At 40.5% G+C, this 20,238-nt stretch overlaps 1 protein-coding gene across 14 annotated transcripts in view; it reads left to right on the plus strand.

Annotated features, from left to right (window-relative positions):
• LOC135223632 (phosphofurin acidic cluster sorting protein 2-like) overlaps positions 1 to 20,238 on the plus strand; it is a 250,623-nt gene that overhangs the window by 189,030 nt on the left and 41,355 nt on the right. For all 14 annotated transcript variants that reach the window (XM_064262247.1, XM_064262249.1, XM_064262252.1 and 11 more), the window contains one exon: positions 11,364 to 11,571. In XM_064262247.1, the coding sequence (XP_064118317.1) occupies positions 11,364 to 11,571 (208 nt within the window). The remainder of the gene's footprint in view (positions 1 to 11,363; positions 11,572 to 20,238) is intronic.

Raw genomic sequence — 20,238 nt, forward strand, 5'->3', positions numbered from 1 at the left:
AAAACTTATTGGATGGTATCTTAATCTTAGATGGTTTCTAATGTCCACATCTGAATTTAGCACCACATTGTATCCTTAGTGGATTTAGGGGGGCGCCAAGCAGGCCATGGCCTAGCACCCCATGCCTGTGAGGGGGGCCCCACACCTCAGCAAAAAAAAAAAAAATTAACAATATTTACAAATTTCTACATTATAATAATAATAATAATAATATTAATAATAATAATAATAATAACAATAACAATAACAATAACAATAATAATAATAATAATAATAATAATAATAATAATAATAATAATAATGTTTGCTGGAAGTAAACCCTCTTTTAAACATGTTTTATCAAAAATTATTGCTGCATCAGCTGCATTAATTTTATAGAAGTTCTTCTCTATTTTTCTATTGTATTTTTCCTCATACAGTACGGTCCCGAAATATGCGTTATCAGATTGTGCAATTCCCCTTTTATGCTGTTGATAGTTCTCAAAAATAGATTTTTCTGTATCTGAGAAGCTGTTCAAAGTCTGCGTGTCCAACGTGCTGCAAAACATATAAAATCTATTGTCCTTTTCAAGTATTTTTTGGTTTTGGGTGGGGCCAGTGGGGTGAGGGGTTTGGTTGGTATTGAGAGAAGGGGTGGGTGGGGGGAATGCGAGAGAAAGATTTCCTGCTCAGCCATTAGCTACGCATTTGTGATGTCATAGCTTAGTGTGTATGAATGATCAGTATCGTCATCATCGCCATACGTATTATTCAGATCTGCAAAGTGTATTTTGATCATCCGCATCATGTTTAATGCACCTGCCTAGAGTGGAAGAGGAAGACCTATTTTCTCGAAAGTAAAAAGCTTGTCCTTAAGTTAAAGACGAAGGAAAGAGCAACTTCCATTTTTTCTATTTTTGAAATAGATTTTGATGAAAACGACTAGTAAAAGTGATTAACAGAGAAGCAGATGTGTTTGAGAGAGAGAGAGAGAGAGAGAGAGAGAGAGAGAGAGAGAGAGAGAGAGAGAGAGAGAGAGAGAGAGATAGAGAGAGAGAGAGAGAATCGTATGATCTAAACTTTTCAAGAAACTGTCATTTCATCTTGAATTTTGAATTTTTATCATGTCTTTTTAAGGATTGTAATTTCATATCAAATTTTGAATTTTTATCAGTTCTTTTTTATCGTAGAATTATTTTTAGATGAAAACAATTACATGGTGAACGTGATGGACAAAGAAACTGAGACAGGCGCTCATAACCAAGTTTGTTAAGCCTAATGGGAGTGAAGACACACATGATCTGCCAGTTCCTGAAACCTCAGTGGTTCACAAAGCCTTCCTTCAGCAGAAGAACTCTTCATGGAGGATGAGATAGAGGAGTTTGAAGGTTTTTTGGCAGAGGATAGGTAGAGGAAATTCCACCCAAAAGGTTTTTTAAAGGAAATGACTGTATTGTACAGTACGCTTGCACCCAATGGTGGCAGTGTTTACGTGTGGGAGTTTTCACCACCCTGGGTGTAATTTTAAACCTTTTCAAGTTATTAAAACCTTTTTAATATTTTATTTATCCATAAGAACAATTTCATATTTAAAAAAAAATACAGTATAGTCCATAGATCGTATTGAAAATGGGTAGTAAAAAAGTATGAATGGGTAAGTTGCAGTTTGCCTTGGAATTATTCCCTTAAGGTTGTGTATCGAAATCTGCAATTTTCCAGTTTTGCGAGGCCATAGATCGACCAAATTCTAGTATATTTGGGGACCGTACTGTAGTTGCTTAAACTGGTGAGCAGCGCACCAAAGGTTGGCATGTCGAAAATCAGGAAACAATAAATGTCAGTTTTATTACAATGTCTGGGCCAAAACCTCATGAGAAACCACTTAAAATAGAACTCCTGTTCGACTCCATCCAGCACCTCGAGGTTTGAAATATTGTCTGAACTAAACGTCCTCCAGACCCCTCTCTCTCGCTGAAGCCCTCATGGAGCAGAGGTCTATACACCAGTGGCATCTTACCCATAAGATGAAGGAAGCAGCTAAGGCAATTTAAGGGCAAGGAGGACATCACTGCACTCTGGGCGGACAATACGGCTAGCCTTTGGTTTAATAAAAAACGAAGGAATACCATGAGAAGCTTGAGGGCTTCTTGTCAGACTCCTCAAAGTTCAAGCGTCTCACACAGAATCCGACCAAGGGCATCAAGAGGGATGCTAACCGGGTCATCATCAGTACCATCAACGTGGCAACTGACGCTGTCCATCTCCCACTCATCCAAGGGGATTTCAGCCTCGGTTACCTCTATGGGAACGTGAAAACCTATAAGGAAGGCAACCCTCTCCACCAGTTATCAGCCAGACACCTGCCCCGACTTATGCCTTGGCCAAGCGCCTCAATCAAATCCTAACTCCCTACATCCCGAGCCGCTGCAGCCTGAGTTCATCGGTGGTGTTCCTCAAGGAAATCTGCAACTCCACTGGCACTGGCATCATGGCATCCTTTGACATGAATCCCTCTTCACCAACATTCTTGTCGATGAGACCATCGACTTCATCCTGAATCGTGTTTACTGAGATCCGTCGGCACCCCCACTCAATATCTCAGAAACCTCTCTGTGTATTTAGCTGGATATCTGCACGAAAAGAGCCCCCTTCTCCACCCACTGAGGACAGATGGCGTTGCTATGGGCTCTCCCCTTCCTCGCCAACTTCTACATGGGCACAGTGGAAGAGAGGGTGTTTTTTGCCCAGAGCCAGCACCCTGCAAATACACCCGTTTACATCGATGATATCTTTTTGCACCATTCCAGCAATGCAGCATGCTTAACTATGCTGTCGAGTTTAACACCAATGATCAACGCCCCTTCCTTGATGTCCTTGTAACAAAGACAGAAGATGGCTTCCAGACTTCTGGCTATACGAAGAAGACCAATTTGGGAATGTGCCTCAATGGGGATTGCGAGTGCCCTACCAGGTTTAAGAGCACCGCTGTAAAGGCCTTTGTGAAAAGGGCCCTTTCCCGTTGTTCTACATGGCAGGACACACACCTGAGCTTGATAGAGCTTTTAGGGTATTCTAATAAGCTTATCAACTGATAAGTGCGCACCACCCTCGAAAGATGGTACTCAAATGAGGAAGAAAACCATGACCCGCCCCGCCCCCACTGATAGTATCAAGATACATATATTATAGGGCCTTCATGCATTCCAAGTATTGTGAGGAGGAGAACTCAATGAGGAAGATCATCAAGGAGAACATCCTCCTCCCCACTGAGGAGGGCAAGATGGTGGACCCTATAATATATTACAAGAACAGAAGAACGAAAGACTTGAGGATATCCTGTCACATAAGAGAAGGGACGATCAAGAATCCCCTCACCACCCACCAAGTATTATCGTAATATCAGAATAATAAGGAGAGCACCCACCCTCACTGTCTGCGCCTTCTGGTGGCGCTTCTCATCTAGGAGCAGAGGCCATTCATGAATACTCCATAGGAGGCATTTCTGCTCCCATCCCTCATAAAAGGAAACACACATGCACCAGCAAACATCCTATTGCCACCTGAAAATGCCCCAACACAAGAGAATACCACTGGAGATGACAGCATGATCCTTGCCTTTAATAATACATAATAATACCAGCAGTGACGTTACGCAGCCATTGGGCAATCAAAATTAATGGGGCCTGCCGTAGTGTCACACAGCTGCAAAGATCTGTACTATTGCAACGCATGCGCCCTGGAACTAGCTTGAGCCAATACCCGGGAGCCTATGAAAAAGAGGCGCCATGAAGACCCCCTGCTGCCCTGCGAGTATACATAGGCAGATGTACTCACCTTCCATATTCAGTCCTTCAACAGCCTCCGCCTAAAAGATGTCTGGAGCCCCAGACGAAACATGTCTTATTACACAGAATATCTGAAATTCAAATTGAACTTTGAATTTAACTAACACCCCATTTATTGTAGCCTGATTTTCGACATGATAACCTACGGTGCATTGCTCACCAGTTCAAGCAAATATGAGAAAACCACAATTAGAAAAATAGATAGGAAGCTCTATGAAATTAATGCAGCTGATGTAGCAATAATTTTTAATAAAACAATAGTAGTAATGATAATATTATAGCTGTTTCAATGGCACTTGATTCATAAAGAACCTTCTCAGTTCTTCTTATTATCTTTTTCTCATCAGCATGTAGCTGATATATCAGGTCTCCTAAGGACATATAAAGACTTCAGTTGTCTTAGGTTTATTTCCTCAAACGTGTTGACAGTGCACAGGCAGTCATTTAAGAGAGTATAAAAGATAGTATGTAGTTTACAGGTACAGTCACCTCTCAATTAATGGGAGGGTTACGTGCCTGGATAGCTCGCATTAATTAAAAATGTGTTATTTAAACATATTTTTCCCATAAGAAAATAACACTAATAAGGGGGGTTTCGTTCCTGGACATGGGGAACTCCGTACCTTTTTGCTAAGTATACAACTGGATTGTATAACAGCAACATCCGTGTTTGCTTGTATTTCAACCATCGTATGATAGTAAACAATTACTACATAGTTATGTTATAAACAATGTTATGTAGAATAGGACTGATATAACTTTATTTGCTATAGATCAAAGTTCAGCAAGGAAAATATGCTGTTAAATTTAAAACCAAGTTGTAGCTGAAGCTGAGGAAGCTGTTTAAGCTGCTAATGACTATTATCGTACATCAACAACAAGGATAAAACTCCAGTAAAGGTTATGCCATCAAACACAACTGTAGATAAAATTTTTAAAAATCATTTAATCAAAACTACTGGGCTTAAGATGAAATTTTACTGTTGTTTCCACACAAATAAAAGATGAATAATGTAAAGCTCGTATTACAATGAAACCAAGTGAAAATAGCAAACCGAATAGTCTTTTTTGTTTTTTTATAACACAATAAACATGTTCCCAATGCAATCTGGCAACAAAAAAAAATAATTTAGTTCACAATGAGACCTATTCAAGTCATATTTCGACTTGAAAATTCATCGTATAAAGAAAATGACCTTGTCTCATATAAGTAAAGTATCTAGATATTCGTTTATGCTAACTACAAGCAAGAAAATTTGCACAGAAGTAAGTTAAATACAGCAAAGTAAACTCATATTTGCCATCAGCTGGTTTCTAAACCAATACATTGATGGCTATGTAATTATTTTATGATACAATAATATGAGAATACATACAATATTATTGGATACATTGAAGTAATGCATAAATTTTAAAAGATTCATGGAAAAAATGCATATTCGTTATATTTGTAATTATACATAGCCATCAACAGCCTGACATCACTCAATTATGTGATGTCAGAACGAAGCTGATTCTCGTTTCGTGTACAATTTTATTTTTTTTTTTTTATGTACTGAATTATCGTAGTCAGTATGTATTGAACCTCCAGAATTGGCTTATATTAATAATTACTGTACTGTGCATGTTGTATAAAGTTTACTGTAGGCTAGGCTACTGTATTTGTACGTATACAATATACCATATTATTTTCTAGGCTAGGAGAATACCTGTACTATGTAGGTTAGACAAAAAAGAAAAACAAAATAAAATCTTTTGCGCTTTTAATAAATAAATATTTCGCTTTATTAATAAATACAGTACACAAAGTCTTTCACTATATTAATAAATACAGTATACACAAAGTCTTTTACTTTATTAATAAAATAAATAAGTAAATGAGTACAGTGCACTGTGATATGTCCTTTGTTTATGTCAACGGCTGTCGTCTGCAGTGCTGATGCACGGGTAATTTGAAAACAATGCTCTGGTGCCAATTCATGTTAAATAGAAATTTTTGCGTTTTTTTAACTTTTTAGAATACTTATTTTCTAAATCCCATTAAATTGAAAAAGCGTTAAATAAACATGTTAATTGAGAGGTCATTGTATTTATAGCAGGCAATGTGTACAATCGGTGGACAAGTCAGTAAGCAAGGATTTTAATCGGTCGTAGGCTGGTGACGAAATCTCCCCCGAGGCATTGAGATTCTCTAGGTCTGTCCAGAGTTGTTGGCGGGGGCTGGATGTTAGTTGGGGTACCACACCGGGGGGTGTTGGTATTATAAGCCATCCAGGTGACATGTCATACACTTGCGGCTCTCTCTCTCTCTCTCTCTCCTCTCTCTCTCTCTCTCTCTCTCTCTCTCTCTTTTGTGACGGTGTGTTTATTTTACTGTTTTGATACTCGCCTGTTTTTCTAATATATGTAGTGCCTCCAGAAACCATAGACGTCTTCGGTTCAGGGCTTGGTTGATAATTTCTACGTTCGTTATGAAATCAGCTCTTTCTAATCTTCTGTTATAGATTTCTCTGTAATGATTCAAAATGACCCCTTCTTGCAGGTCGCAGGATAGATGCTTACAGAGTCTGGTAGTGGTCATACAGACATAGGAGTGGTGGCTTCCACCGGGCATGTGAATTTGTAGATGACACTCCTCTTCAAAGATGTTTCTGGGGGCACCAGGTTGTTTTTAAGAAGCAGCTGGCTGGTTTCCATGTTTTATCAAAAATTATGAGGCTAATTTTGTCCCCTTCTGCAGTGGGGGAAACATTTTCATTTATTATTTTCCTGATAGCCTTTTCATCTTCTAAATATTTGTGGTGCATATAGTTTTTATAAATATTTTTATAGCTCCATTTTGTTATTTGTTGGTGTCTGTTGTGCTTTCCCGGTGCCAGTAATTTATGGAGTCTTGGGTTTGGCGTTCGACCATATGCAGTTATTGTTGATGAGGATTTGTGTGGACCGTTTCAATCTCCCTTGTGGTTTCTCTCCACGTGGAGCAGTGTGTGATGGCTTGACAGATGAAGGCACTACGTACTACAGATCTTTTTATACCAGTCTGAGCACTCACTGGATCCATTAATTCACAGACCTGGGTTCGTGGTATATTTTTAAAAACCATGGTGGTATAACCCGTAGGAGTCAGCTGTACCTAAATGTCCAAGAATGGTAGGACACACAAAGCGGAAGACGAAATATTCACCTCTCTTGACATCGAGAGCCTCTTCATGAATGTTCTAATCGATGGTATGATTGAGCACATCCTAGATAGATTATATAGATGTGAGGACACACAGGCTTTGAACATCCCAGAGGAAGCCTTAAGTGCCCTTCTTGAAATATGCACAAGAAGACCCCATTCTAATCCACAACCCACAGAGGACATCTTTATTGCCAGATTGACGGCTTGGCAATTGGGGGGGGGGAGGGGGGGGGGGGGGGGAGGGATCCCCATTAGAGGTTCTATTTGCCAATTTTTACATGAGTGTCGTCGAAGTAAGGGTTTTCAATAAGATCTCCTGCCCTCCTCAATACCATTGTTGCATGAGATGACACCTTTATAGGAGTCGACAACGAAGAGGATCTTGTAACTTTAAGAAAGACTTTTGATAAATGTTACACCTTCCTCTTCATGTGTGAACGCAATGTTGATGTTGCCCTACCCTTCTTGGATGTTCGGGTACAGCAGACTCCTATGGGTTATACCACCATGGTTTATACAAACCCGGGTCAAAGTCTTAATGGGACCAGTGAACACACTGCCCTCCACATGGAGAGAACCGCGAAGAAGGTTGAAAGGTCCACACAAATCCTCATCAACAATAACGTCACAAATCATATAGTCAAACGTCAAAACTGAGACTCCATAAATAACTGGCACTGGGAGAGCACAACAGATATTAACAATGACCAAAGTGGAGCTATAAAAATATTTTATACTATATGCACCACAAATTTTTATAAGATGAAAAGGCTATCAGGAAAATGAAAAATGAAAATGTTTCCCCCACTGCAGAAGGGGATAAAATTATCCTCATAATTTATTACAACAACATGAAAACCAGCCAGCTGCTTCTTAAAAACAACCCGGCACCCCCAGAAACATCTTTAAAGAGAAGGACTGTCATCTACGAATTCACATGCCCCGTAGAAGGATGTCACCCTCTATGTTGGGATGACCGCTACCAGACTCTCTAAGCCAGAAAGAGCTGAGCTCAAAACGAATGTAGAAAATTATTGACCAAGCACCAGACCAAAGATGTCTATGGTTTCCCGAGGCACTTCATATATGTATTAGAAAAAAAGCCGAGTATCAACATAGTAAAAGAAACAGAATTTCTCCCTACCATCATAAAGAAATACAAGAAACCAATTAACATCATACACCATCACAAGAGAGAGAGAGAGAGAGAGAGAGAGCAGCAGAAGTGGATGACATGTCACCTGGGCAGCTTATAATACCTACCACCCAGGTGGTGGGTACCCCAACCAACAACCCACCCTTCGCCAACACAGCAGACCTAGGAGAACTCAACGCCTCAGGGAGAGATTTCATCACCAGCCTACGTCAATTAACATCCATTGTGCACGACCACCCGCCTGCTATAAATATGTGTAAACCACGTATTCTTACTTGTTTTTATACTCTCTTAGATCACTGCCCGTTGTGCTGTCGACACAGAGGAAGTAAACCTAAGACAACTGAAATCTTTATATGTCCTTAGGAAACATGGTATACCAACATACTGACGAGAAAAAGATAATAAGAAGAATTGATAAGATTCTATATAAATTTTAAGCCATTGAAAACAGCTATAGTTTTCAATGCTACTGCCCTCAGAGAAATCCTCCTCTCTAATAATAATAATAACATAGTGGTGCTTGATTGGAAAATAAATCCTATTAACCCTTAAATGCCTATTGGACGTATTTTACGTCGAGATAAATTGTCTTTTGGGTACCGACCGTACGTAATTTACGTCGACATAGAAAAGTTTTTTTTTTAAATTTGCGGAAAAATACTTAGTATTTATAGGCCTACCAGCCGAAAACTTGAATCACACACCTTGGAGGATGCTGGGAGTTCACGGATCAAGGGGTTGTTTTGTTTACAATCGTTATGCAGGCGCGCAAGCGCGAATTTCTTTCTTATCGCACTAAAAAGTATCAGTGACACATCTCGGAAATTATTTTGTCACTTTGACATAATTTTTGCACCATTTTAAATTAGCTGTTACATAAAGTTTTATATATGAAAAATGTGGGCATTTTCATGTAGAATACAACAAAAAATACTCATGATTGTAGCTTTTATCAGTTTTGAAATATTTTCATATAAAATAACGATAAGTGCCAAAATTTTAACCTTCGGTCAAATTTGACTCTACCGAAATGGTCGAAAAATGCAATTGTAAGCTAAAACTCTTATATTTTAGTAATATTCAATCATTTACCTTCATTTTACCAATTTTATATTTTAGTAATATTCAATCATTTACCTTCATTTTACAACAAATTGGAAGTCTCTAGCACAATATTTCGATTTTTGTGAATTTATGAAAAAAAACTTTTTCCTTACGTCCGCGCGGTAACTTCCGAAAAAATCATACGTGCGATTGTCGTAATGTTTGCACCATTTTAAATTAGCTGTTACATAAAGTTTTATATATGGAGATGTGCGCAATTTCATGCACAATACAACTAAAAACAACCCATGGTTGTAGCTTTTATCAGTTTTGAAATATTTCATATAAATAACGATAAGTGCCAAAAAATTTCAACCTTCGGTCAACTTTGACTCTACCGAAATGGTTCGAAAAAACACAAATTGTAAGCTAGAACTCTTATATTCTAGTAATATTCAATAATTTACTTCATTTTGCAACAAATTGGAAGTCTCTAGCACAATATTTCTATTTATGGTGAATTTATGAAAAAAAACATTTTCCTTACATCCGCACGGTAACTCTTCCGAAAAAATCATACGTGCGATTGTCGTAATGTTTGTACCATTTTAAATTAGCCGTTACATAAAGTTTTATATATGAAAATGTGCACAATTTCATGTACAATACAACTAAAAATAATTGAAGGTGTAGCTTCTCTCATCTTTGAAATATTTGCATATAAATCACGATAAATAGAAAAAAAACCACATTCGGTCAACTTTTGACTCTACCGAAATGGTCGAAAAACGCAATTGTAAGCTAAAACTCTTACAGTCTAGTAATATTCAGTCATTTATCTTCATTTTGAAACAAATTCGAAGTCTCTAGCACAATATTTAGATTATGGTTATTAAAAAAAAAAACTTTCCTTCCCTCTGCGCGCGGATTCTCCGCCGCAAATCTCCGAAATGCGTACGTCGCATTCTCAGAATATTTGCTCCATTTCATATTAGGCATTTCATAGAGTTTTATATATGAAAATGTGCGAAATTTCATGTAGAATAGAACAAAAAATAATTGAAGGTTGTAGCGTTTCTCATTTTTGAAATATTTACATATAAAAAAATATAAAAAAATTCGACATTTGGTTAACTTAACTTGTCCAAAATGGTCTAAAACTGCAATTGTAAGCTAAAACTCTACAGTATAGTAATATTCAATCATTTATCTTCATTTTGAAACAAATTGGAAGTCTCTAGAACAATATTTAGATTTATGGTGAATTTTTGAAAAAAACATTTTTTTACATCCGTGCATTACGAATTCATGCATCATTTTATGATAATACTTTCTCTGTGATGCTTTGATCATTTTACAATGTGTTATATACCAAAATGATTTCAATTTAGTGTACAATATAATGAAAAAAAAAAGAATTCTTTAGCTTTAACCGTTTTGCTCACAGAGCGCGATTTGAATACAATTACATATGAAATTTGTTTTTGCTCTATCATATATCGCATTATTTTTATATGATAATGATATTTTTTTCATTTCTGATGGTTTTGCATACTAAACGTCAGGCAATGACAAAAAAAGGAGCCAAAAATGAACTCTTAATCTTGAAAACTAAGCGCGCATACGGGAGACGATTTTTTATTATACCCCTTAGGCATTTAAGGGTTAATGAGAAGACCCTGTAAAGTCACCGGCCAATGAGAAGACCCTGTAAAGTCACCGGCCATGGCATCACCCTAAATATCCACCCCTGATAGTATTTTGTAATGTGGAGTCATGTTATTTTTTAATTTGTATTTGGAACTATGAAGATCATAGACATGAGGCAATAGTATGTTACAGTTTACATACATATAAATAGTCCTAGTTTGGGGGCTGATTGGAATATTGTTGTGGTTTGTTGCTGACAGTTTGTAGTTGGAAAGTAAGAACATATAAAGCCTCATAGTTTCTCGTAGGGTATCAATCTGTGTTACAGAATTATTAAAAAGGTGCTGTATAAGTGATAAGGAATTGTCTCCTAACATGTCAGATTATTTCTAATAAAACAGCTATGCAATGTAATTATTGTTGTGTAGTATGTTTAGATTTTTTAAAAAAATATAGCTGCATGGAAGCTTATTCTAATTGTTTCATGTTATTTTTTCAGGTGTTAATAGTCTAGCTAAGTACTTAGGTTCTGTAGATTCTGTGTATGGTGCAGCTTTTGTTAGTGATACCTGGAGAGAAGTTGTAGAACGCTGGGAAAACCAGATGTACAAGAAGTTGTTAATCGGATACATAGGTATCTTACTCAAGCACAGCACACATTGCATTTACCCATTGCCGAAGCCATGCTTACATATAAGGAAAAAAAGGTAAGTGATAAAAGCTGTCATGTTTTAATGCCTATGGTGAAAGGCAATAGCCTTTAGGCAATATGAAATGTTTTTATATGTAACTGACCTGGCAGTTATATACATAGCTATATTCTCTGACGTTATGTCGTCACGACAGACTTTTCGAAACTCGCGGCAATCGCCGACTGTCGGTCAGGTGATCGTTACCTGTACGCCCTCTAGATAGTTACCTGGAAACCTCAGATTTTCTCTGTCGCCCGAGCTGACAACATTGTTGTTGTTGGTTCCTCGATAGGTCTTTCGTACTCGCTAGAGTATTTCATCGTTTGGTGAAGTATTTTGTTGGCTTTCGCTGTTGTTGACTTAGTTTGATTTTGGATTTGTTTTTGGATTTCTCAATTAACATTGTCGGACTAGGGAGTTGTTTATCGAGTCTGCAGTAAGGGGGGTGTAGGGTTAGAATCCCCAAAGCTTCTCTGATCCCCACACACTTTGTGTGAATTGTAGGGGCAGAATTTGCCCTTTTGAGAGTAGATGTGATGAGTGCTTGATTTTGGATGATAAGGAGTGGAAGGAGTGGACAGGTATGTCCGTAAACTCGAGAGAGATATGGATTAGAAGAACTAAGAGTTCCCTTTCCCGTTCATCAACTAGTCAGGAAGTGGTAGATAACCCCATAGTTCCTTCCCCTGCTCCTTCTGATGTCATTTAGTAGAGGTATCAGCTCCCGAACCTGTCTCCGAGTCGGGGGCTAAGGACTCAACCTTTGCAGGTATTCAAGCGGTGCTTGAAAAAATGGGACAACAAATTGCCTCTCTTACTGAGCAGGGCAATCGTACCTGGACTGTTGTAAGTGCCCTGAGTGCAGGTACTAAAGTCAGTGTAAGTGATAAGTCAAGTGTTAGTGCCAGTGTAGTGGAGGGTGCGTCCGATCGGTCCTGTCGCGCTCCTAGACCCAGACCTCTTACAAGCTCCCGGACCCATGGTAGACGTAAAGTCGAAAGTCTAAGGGAGGTGAGAGGCTCTAGTATCCGGTCGGGCGTGCCCTCGAGCAAACATGTGGACGCTTCCCAGGTTGCTTCAGACAGCCGTAGAAAAGGCTTGTCGAGTGTTTTGGCTCACCATCCGATGACGTCTCCTTGCGTTGAGGATGGTGACACTCTACGTCTTCTCGTCCTCTCAAGAGGAAGTTACCTTGTGATAGTGAGGTCTCGTCAGATGAGCAACTTCGGCTGCTTCACTGGAGTTCTCCGGAGAGGTTTTCGTCATCAGAAGCCTCCCCAGCTAAACAGAGCAAGGCAGCTCTTTCGATGCACGCTCCTCTTCCGCCTTCGACTTGGGAGGAATTACCAAGGAGCTTCCTACCGAGTGTCCTCAGGAAGCCTTAGATAGATCGGCTCCTCCGGCTGCAGTTCGCGCGGCAAATCTGACGAGTTACCTTCGCCCTCGAGGGGCAATGAAACCAAGGATATGCTGCAAGGCATGCAACAGCAGCTGTCAGCCCTAATGGAAAAGCTGCAAGAAATGAAGCGTCAGTTTGACGCCCCGGGATTTATGAAGACTTCGCGAAGCGTCAGCACCAAGAAGAGTACGGACAAGCATGACGCTTGCGATACACTCGGACGTGACGCTTCCGAGCGTGACGCCAGCGCGCGTAAGAGCAAAGAACGTGACGCCAGCGAGCGTGAGAGAGATGTACGTGACGCCGACGCTCGTAAGCATGATGCCCCGGTGGATCATAGTGCCAAGGAGCGCATCGAGACCAATGACACTCCTGCTTTGGCTTTGACTACATCATCCGATGTGGAACAGGACAGAGAGAGACCTTTGGAGATGTTGGAAGTAGTTTCTGAAGAGGAGACGAAAGAGCAAGTTCCTCCTTCCGACTATAAGACCCTTATGCTTCTGTTTCAAGAGCTTTTTGAAACAGACTTCAAGCCCGCAGCACCTCGTTCTCCCCTGTCTCAGTTCCTTTGTGGAAGGACGCAGAATAAGACTGCTTTTACGAAGATGGTCCTTTCCATTTCAGCCAAGAAAGCTCTCGCGAGGATGAACGACTGGATGAGAGACAAAAAGGAGCGAGGCAAAACTGCTTTCGTTTTTCCTCCTGCAAGATTGGCCTCAAAATCTAGTGTTTGGTACGAGACTGGGGAAGTCCTGGGCCTGGGAGTACCTGCCTCCTCTCAGGCAGACTTCTCCAGTATCGTTGATGCCAATCGTAGGCACGCCTTAACAGCAGCGAAGGTTATGTGGTCGATGCAAGAGTTCGATCATTTACTGAAGGGCGTGTTTAGAGTTTTTGAGGTCCTGAACTTTCTCGACTGGTCTCTGAGTGCTCTCGCCAAGAAAGTGGAAGAAAAGGACTTACCGGACATACCAAATCTTTTGAGTGTGATGTCTTGTATGGACAAGGCGTTACGGGATGGAACGAATGAAGTGGCAGCGATTTTCACGGCAGGGATCGTGAAGAAAAGGTCCCTCCTCTGCTCATTTACAGCTAAAGGGGTCACACAGGTACAAAGAGCAGAACTTTTGTTTGCCCCCTTTGCTAAATTTCTTTTCCCGCAAGAGATTATAAGAGATATTGCCACTTCACTGACACAGAACACCACACAGGACCTAATATCGAAGGCATCCAGTGGGGTTTGCCTTCCTCGTTTGCGGCCAAGAGAGCGAGAGAGGAGAAGCAGCCGCAACAGTTTTTTCGAGGAAAACAGCCCCGAGGTACGTCGGGATCTACTAGAAAGCCCTCCAGAAAAGGCAGCAAGCTCCCTTCCAAAAGGAGGCCATGAACAGACAGTCCTCCAGACACAAATAGGAGCCAGGCTTTCTTTGTTTTGGGAAGCTTGGAGAGATAAAGGGGCAGACAACTGGACCCTTCAAATACTCAGGGAGGGCTACAAGATCCTGTTTTACACCAAACCTCCCATAGTTTTAGATCCCCTCGACTTAACAGCGAATTACAAGGACAACAACAAGAGATTCGCGTTGAAAGAACAAGTAGAGCTTATGCTTTTAAAAAAGGCGATAGAACCTGTTTCACCCCAAGACAATCTGGGGTTTTACAATCGACTGTTCTTGGTACCCAAGAGCTCGGGAGGATGGAGACCCGTTCTGGACGTCAGTGCCCTAATCGCCTTCGTCGTGAAGACGAAATTCACGATGGAGACAACGCAATCAGTGCTATCTGCGTTAAGACCGGGAGATTGGATGGTCTCATTAGACCTACAGGACGCTTATTTTCATGTCCCCATCCACCCGAGCTCTCGGAAGTACCTCAGGTTCTTATTCGAAATGGAAGAGTATTCCAAGTTCAGGGCTCATTTGCTTCGAGCTGAGCACGGCGCCACAAATATTCACAGCTATTATGGCGAATGTAGCCAAATGGCTGCATGAAGGGGGGATCCGCATTTCACTTTTATCTAGACGATTGGCTTCTCAGAGCCAGCTCCAAGAAACAGTGTCTGGAGGACATGGAAATAACCTTGAACCTAGTACAGGAACTAGGGTTAGTGGTGAACATGGAAAAGTCTCACTTGGAGCCCTCTCGTTCGATCATTTATTTGGGAGTTCTGATGAACTCTCAGGATTTTCGGGCTTCTCCCTCCCAGGAGAGACAAGACCGATGCCTGAATCGGGTGCAGGAATTCCTGGGGAGACAACAATGTTCGGCGAGGGAATGGATGAGTCTTTTGGGGACCATTTCCTCGATCGAACAGTTCGTCTCCCTGGGAAGACTGCACCTCAGACCTCTGCAATTTTACCTCAACAAGAATTGGAAAAGGAAGGAACAAAGGCTTTCAGACACCTTCCCAATTTCAGCAGAGGTCAAGAAAGATTTAAAGTGGTGGCTGGATCCAGCGAAGCTGGAAGAGGGAGTCTCACTTCAACAAGTGAAACCCACAGCTAATACTGTTCAGACGCATCCGACCTAGGCTGGGGAGCAACACTGGGGAACAGAGAGATTTCGGGGCGATGGAGCGAAACCGAAAAGACGTGGCATATCAACAAGAAAGAGCTGATGGCAGCTTTTCTAGCTCTTCAGGCATTCGAGGAGTGTGTGTCAGGCAAAGTAGTGGAAATAGGTATGGACAACGTGACTGCTCTAGCGTATGTCGAAGAAACAAGGAGGCACCCACTCCTTTTTCTCTGAACAAGACAGCCAACGAATCTGTTGCAATGGGCAAAGGACAGGAAACATATCGTCCTCTGAACGAGATTTGTACAGGGAGAATTGAATGTCAGAGTGGACCTCTTGAGCCGGAAAAACCAGGTCCTGCCAACAGAATGGACTCTCAAGTTGGAGGTATGCAAAATGCTATGGAAGTTATGGGGGCAGCCTTCCATAGACTTGTTTGCGACCAACAAGACAAGAAGGATGCAGACGTTCTGCTCCCCGGTTCCAGACCCACAAGCAGTAGCAGTAGACGCGTTCCTCATGAACTGGGAAGGGCTGGATCTGTACGCCTTCCCTCCTTTCAAAGTGCTACACAAAGTATTAAAGAAGTTCGCGCAGTCCGAAGGAGCCAGAATGACCCTGATAGCCCCGTACTGGCCGACGCGAGACTGGTTCGCAGAGATGTTGCAGTGGCTAGTGGAAGTTCCAAGAACCCTTCCGTTGCTTCCAGATCTGCTCAGACAACCCCACTTCAAACGGTATCACAAGAATACCCGCGCTCTACAGCTAACTGCCTTTCGACTGTCGAAAAACTCCTTGAGCTAGAGGCTTTCGCGAGAGGCAGCTAAAGCTATCGCCAGATCGAGGAGGGCTTCGACCATCAACGTCTACCAGTCGAAGTGGGAGGTATTTAGAAACTGGTGTAAGGAGAAGAAGGTGTCCTCGTCCAACACGTCTGTGAGCCAGATCGCAGACTTCCTTCTTCACTTAAAACTTAAAGTAGGTCTAGCCACGACTACGATTAAGGGATACAGGAGCATGCTGGCGTCAGTATTTAGACAGAGGACTGGACTTGTCTAGAAATCAAGATCTTCACGACCTGATTAAATCTTTTGGTACTACGAAACAAAAGAGTGAACAGCTACCAGGATGGAATCTTGACGTAGTATTAAGGTTTTTGATGTCTGGCAAGTTTGAACCAATCCAGGAATGCTCTTTCAGGGACTTGACCAGGAAGACACTTTTTCTAGTCGCTCTTGCTACTGCAAGGAGAGTAAGCGAGATTCAAGCTATGGACAAAAGGGTGGGAATTAGCAGATCCAAAGCGGTTTGTTCGACCACTTTAGGTTTCTTAGCCAAGAATGAGACTCCAACCAATCCTTGGCCTAGATCTTTTACGATTCCCAGCCTTGGAGACTTTTGCAGGTCAGGAACGTGAAAGGACTTTTCTTTGTCCAGTAAGAGCATTACAGGTTTACATGCAGAGATGCAAGGACGTTAGGGGTGGACTTTTGACAACTTATGGTGTTCCGTTAAAGACCCCAAGAGGCCTATGTCAAAGAACGCTTTGGCCTTCTTTATTAGAAGTGTGATTCAGGAAGCACACATTGAGTGCAATGAAACTTTATACAAGGCTCTAAAGGTAAAAGCCCATGAAGTTCGAGCAGTCTCGATGTCAATGGGGTTTAGGATGAATCAGTCCCTAAAAGCCATTTTAGATGCAATGTACTGGAGGAGCAGCTCCGTCTTTTCTTCTTTCTATCTTAGACAAATAAAAATGGTCTATGAAGACTGCAGAACCCTTGGACCGTTCGTAGCCACTGGCTCGGTGATGGGTGAAGGAGTTGATACCTCTAATCCTACATTTTAGGCCGTTGATGTTTTTATGGTTGTCTGTTGAAGGTTAGGGGAAACTTTCAACAGTTTAGTGTATATGTTGTTATTTCAATCTCTGTATGCAAGGATTGGATGGTTAGGTGGTCTATTGCCTGTTTAAGCCCATATCAAGGGCATAGGTGGTTGTTGCATAGAGGTCACATCCCGTCGACAAACCCCTTTGAGCTCGTCAGCTGCATAGGTCACATCCCTTAGCTGGAGCTCCTAAGGAGAGCAGACTAAAGAGGCAGTACTTGTCAAGTCAGCTACCTTAGCAGGTAAGAATCTTAGTTACCTATCAAGTAGTTGTTTTACAACGATGTTGCTGAAAGGAAACCTCTAATTGGCAGGAGACCTGTGAATAGTGGCTTCCACTTGCCTTGTACTTTATACCCGACGCCCTTAGGGTGCTCGCGCGAGGGTAGAAACCTCAGCATACCATGCTAGCTTTTTTCTCTGGTATATTAGAACCTATTATACTAGAAAAGTGAATAGCAGGATCCTTTTCACCGGCGAACACAGGTCGACCCAGAAATATATATATACAGGCGGTCCCCGGGTTACGACGGTTCCGGCTTACGACGTTCCGAGGTTACGACGCTTTTTCTTAAATATTCAATGGAAAAATGCGTCCTGGGTTACGACGCTTGTTCCGAGGTTACGACGCTGACGCTTCCGACGCTCCGAGTTAACGACGCTTTTAAAAAACGCATACTATGATAAAAATCCTTTATAGTTTAGCACAGTATATTAATAAAAATCAGTTTTCTGGTTAGATTACAACAAAAATTTTGAGGTTATGATGATTTCAACAACTTTTTATGTCGTATTTTTCGATGTTTTTTAGTGACGCCCTCATATGCGGAACTAGTTCCGAGCGAATGAATACATACTAGCTTGCGGTGCGCAAAGTTTACATATAACAGTCCAAAAGCGCAAATAATGAAAAAATCATTGCTTGTTCCAGTAATAAATAACAAAACGAGTTTTCTGTTAGATTACAACGCAAATTCCAAGTATCCAAAGAGAGACATTATCCAGTAATTTGATCAGAGAGAGAGAGAGAGAGAGAGAGAGAGAGAGAGAGAGAGAGAGAGAGAGAGAGGAGAGAGAGAGAGAGAGAGAGCGTCTTCTGACGCTCCGAGTTAAGGACAGAGAAGTGTTCGTTTCGTTAAACGGCCTCTGACTCATGCCAGTAAATGTTTTGTGATACCAAATAATATAAGCCTATTTACAGATATCGTTTACTTTAATTAGTCATATGATACGTGAATAGTAATCAACTGTTCTTGTAGCCCTCAAGATTTGGCAAAATCGAAATATCCAAAGAGAGACATTATCCAGTACACTGGAACCTTGACATACGAATTTAATTTGTTCCGTTATCATCGTCGTATATCAAAACAGTGATCTCAAAGCATTTTTTCCATTAAAAATAATGTAATAGTATTAATCCGTTCTAGCGCTATGAAACCACACCTAAACACAGCTAAATTACATATAATATACAATTTATACACAAATAAAACGAGTAATAACACACATAATGATAAATTAACATAGCAATGTGATAAGTGATAATAAATGTTAATAAAATCAATTAAAAAAAAGAAAGGAATTTACTTACCACAACGAAAGATGACGTGAGGCCAGCAGGGGGAGGAGGTAGTGGAATGGAAGGGGGCAGGGAACGATTTGTTCTCTTTTTATTTACGTATGTACACTAATAAACTACGTAATACGTAAACACAAATGAAATAACATTGCTAAACTAATTTTCATTTATTTTTTTTAATCAGTTCATAGTTTAGAAATAATGGTGATGCCTTTGGAAGGTTTTTATAGCTTCCTTCTGCTTGATGATCGTGGATATTGTAGAAGGATTTCGACCATACTCGTTTGCCAAATCGACGATACGAACGCCACGTTTATGCTTTGCTATAATTTCATGTTTTGCTTCCATCGAAATAATTTTCTTGGGTTTTTTTCTTATCACCTGCTTTGTCTTTAGCTTTGAGACCCATGGTTAATAATAAAATGACAAAATAACACGAAAAATAGGCGCAAATACAACGAACTAAACAACGACGTGTTAACATGCAGCACCAACAAACAAACAGACTGAACGCCATATATCGGTCGCCTATAAACTAACACTCATAGCAAAATCGTATCTCAAATATTTCGTTGTAAATCAAAGCTTATATTTTCGCAAATTTTCTGTTGTATCTCAAAACATTCGTATATTAGGGCAATCGTATGTCAAGGTTCCAGTGTAATTTGATCAGAGAGAGAGAGAGAGAGAGGAGAGAGAGAGACGCCTTGGCAACAATGGTCCCGGGGATTGACGTAACGTTTATTTTCTGAACAGATAGGACAGAGAAGTGTTCGTTTCATTAAACGGCCTCTGACTCATGGCAGGAAATGTTTTGTTGATACTAATATATAAGCCTATTTAAAGATACATTTACTTTAATTAGTCTATATGATACATAAATAGTAATCAGCTGTTCTTGTAGCCCTCAAGATTTGGCAAAATCACTCCAGGTTGTACATAAAACTTCAAGAATGTTGTGTCACCAGAGGATTACATAGTTTTTACCTTCAAGAACCAGCATTCTTTTATGAAAATAACTCCAGGTTGTACATAAAACTACAGGAAACAACATGTAGTGTAACCAAAGGATTACAAGTAAGGTTTTTATAACTTTTTATTAGTTTAAGACATATTTACCAAGCGTCGTTCCGGCTTACGACGATTTTCGGCTTACGACGCGTCTCAAGAACGGAAACCCCCGTCGTAACCCGGGGACTGCTGTATATATATATGTATATATATATATATATATATATATATATATATAGATATATATATTAATTTATATATAAAGGAAAATCATTGCTAACCATGA

The sequence above is a fragment of the Macrobrachium nipponense genome, chromosome 10, assembly GCF_015104395.2.
Source record: "Macrobrachium nipponense isolate FS-2020 chromosome 10, ASM1510439v2, whole genome shotgun sequence".
Lineage (NCBI taxonomy): Eukaryota > Metazoa > Arthropoda > Malacostraca > Decapoda > Palaemonidae > Macrobrachium > Macrobrachium nipponense.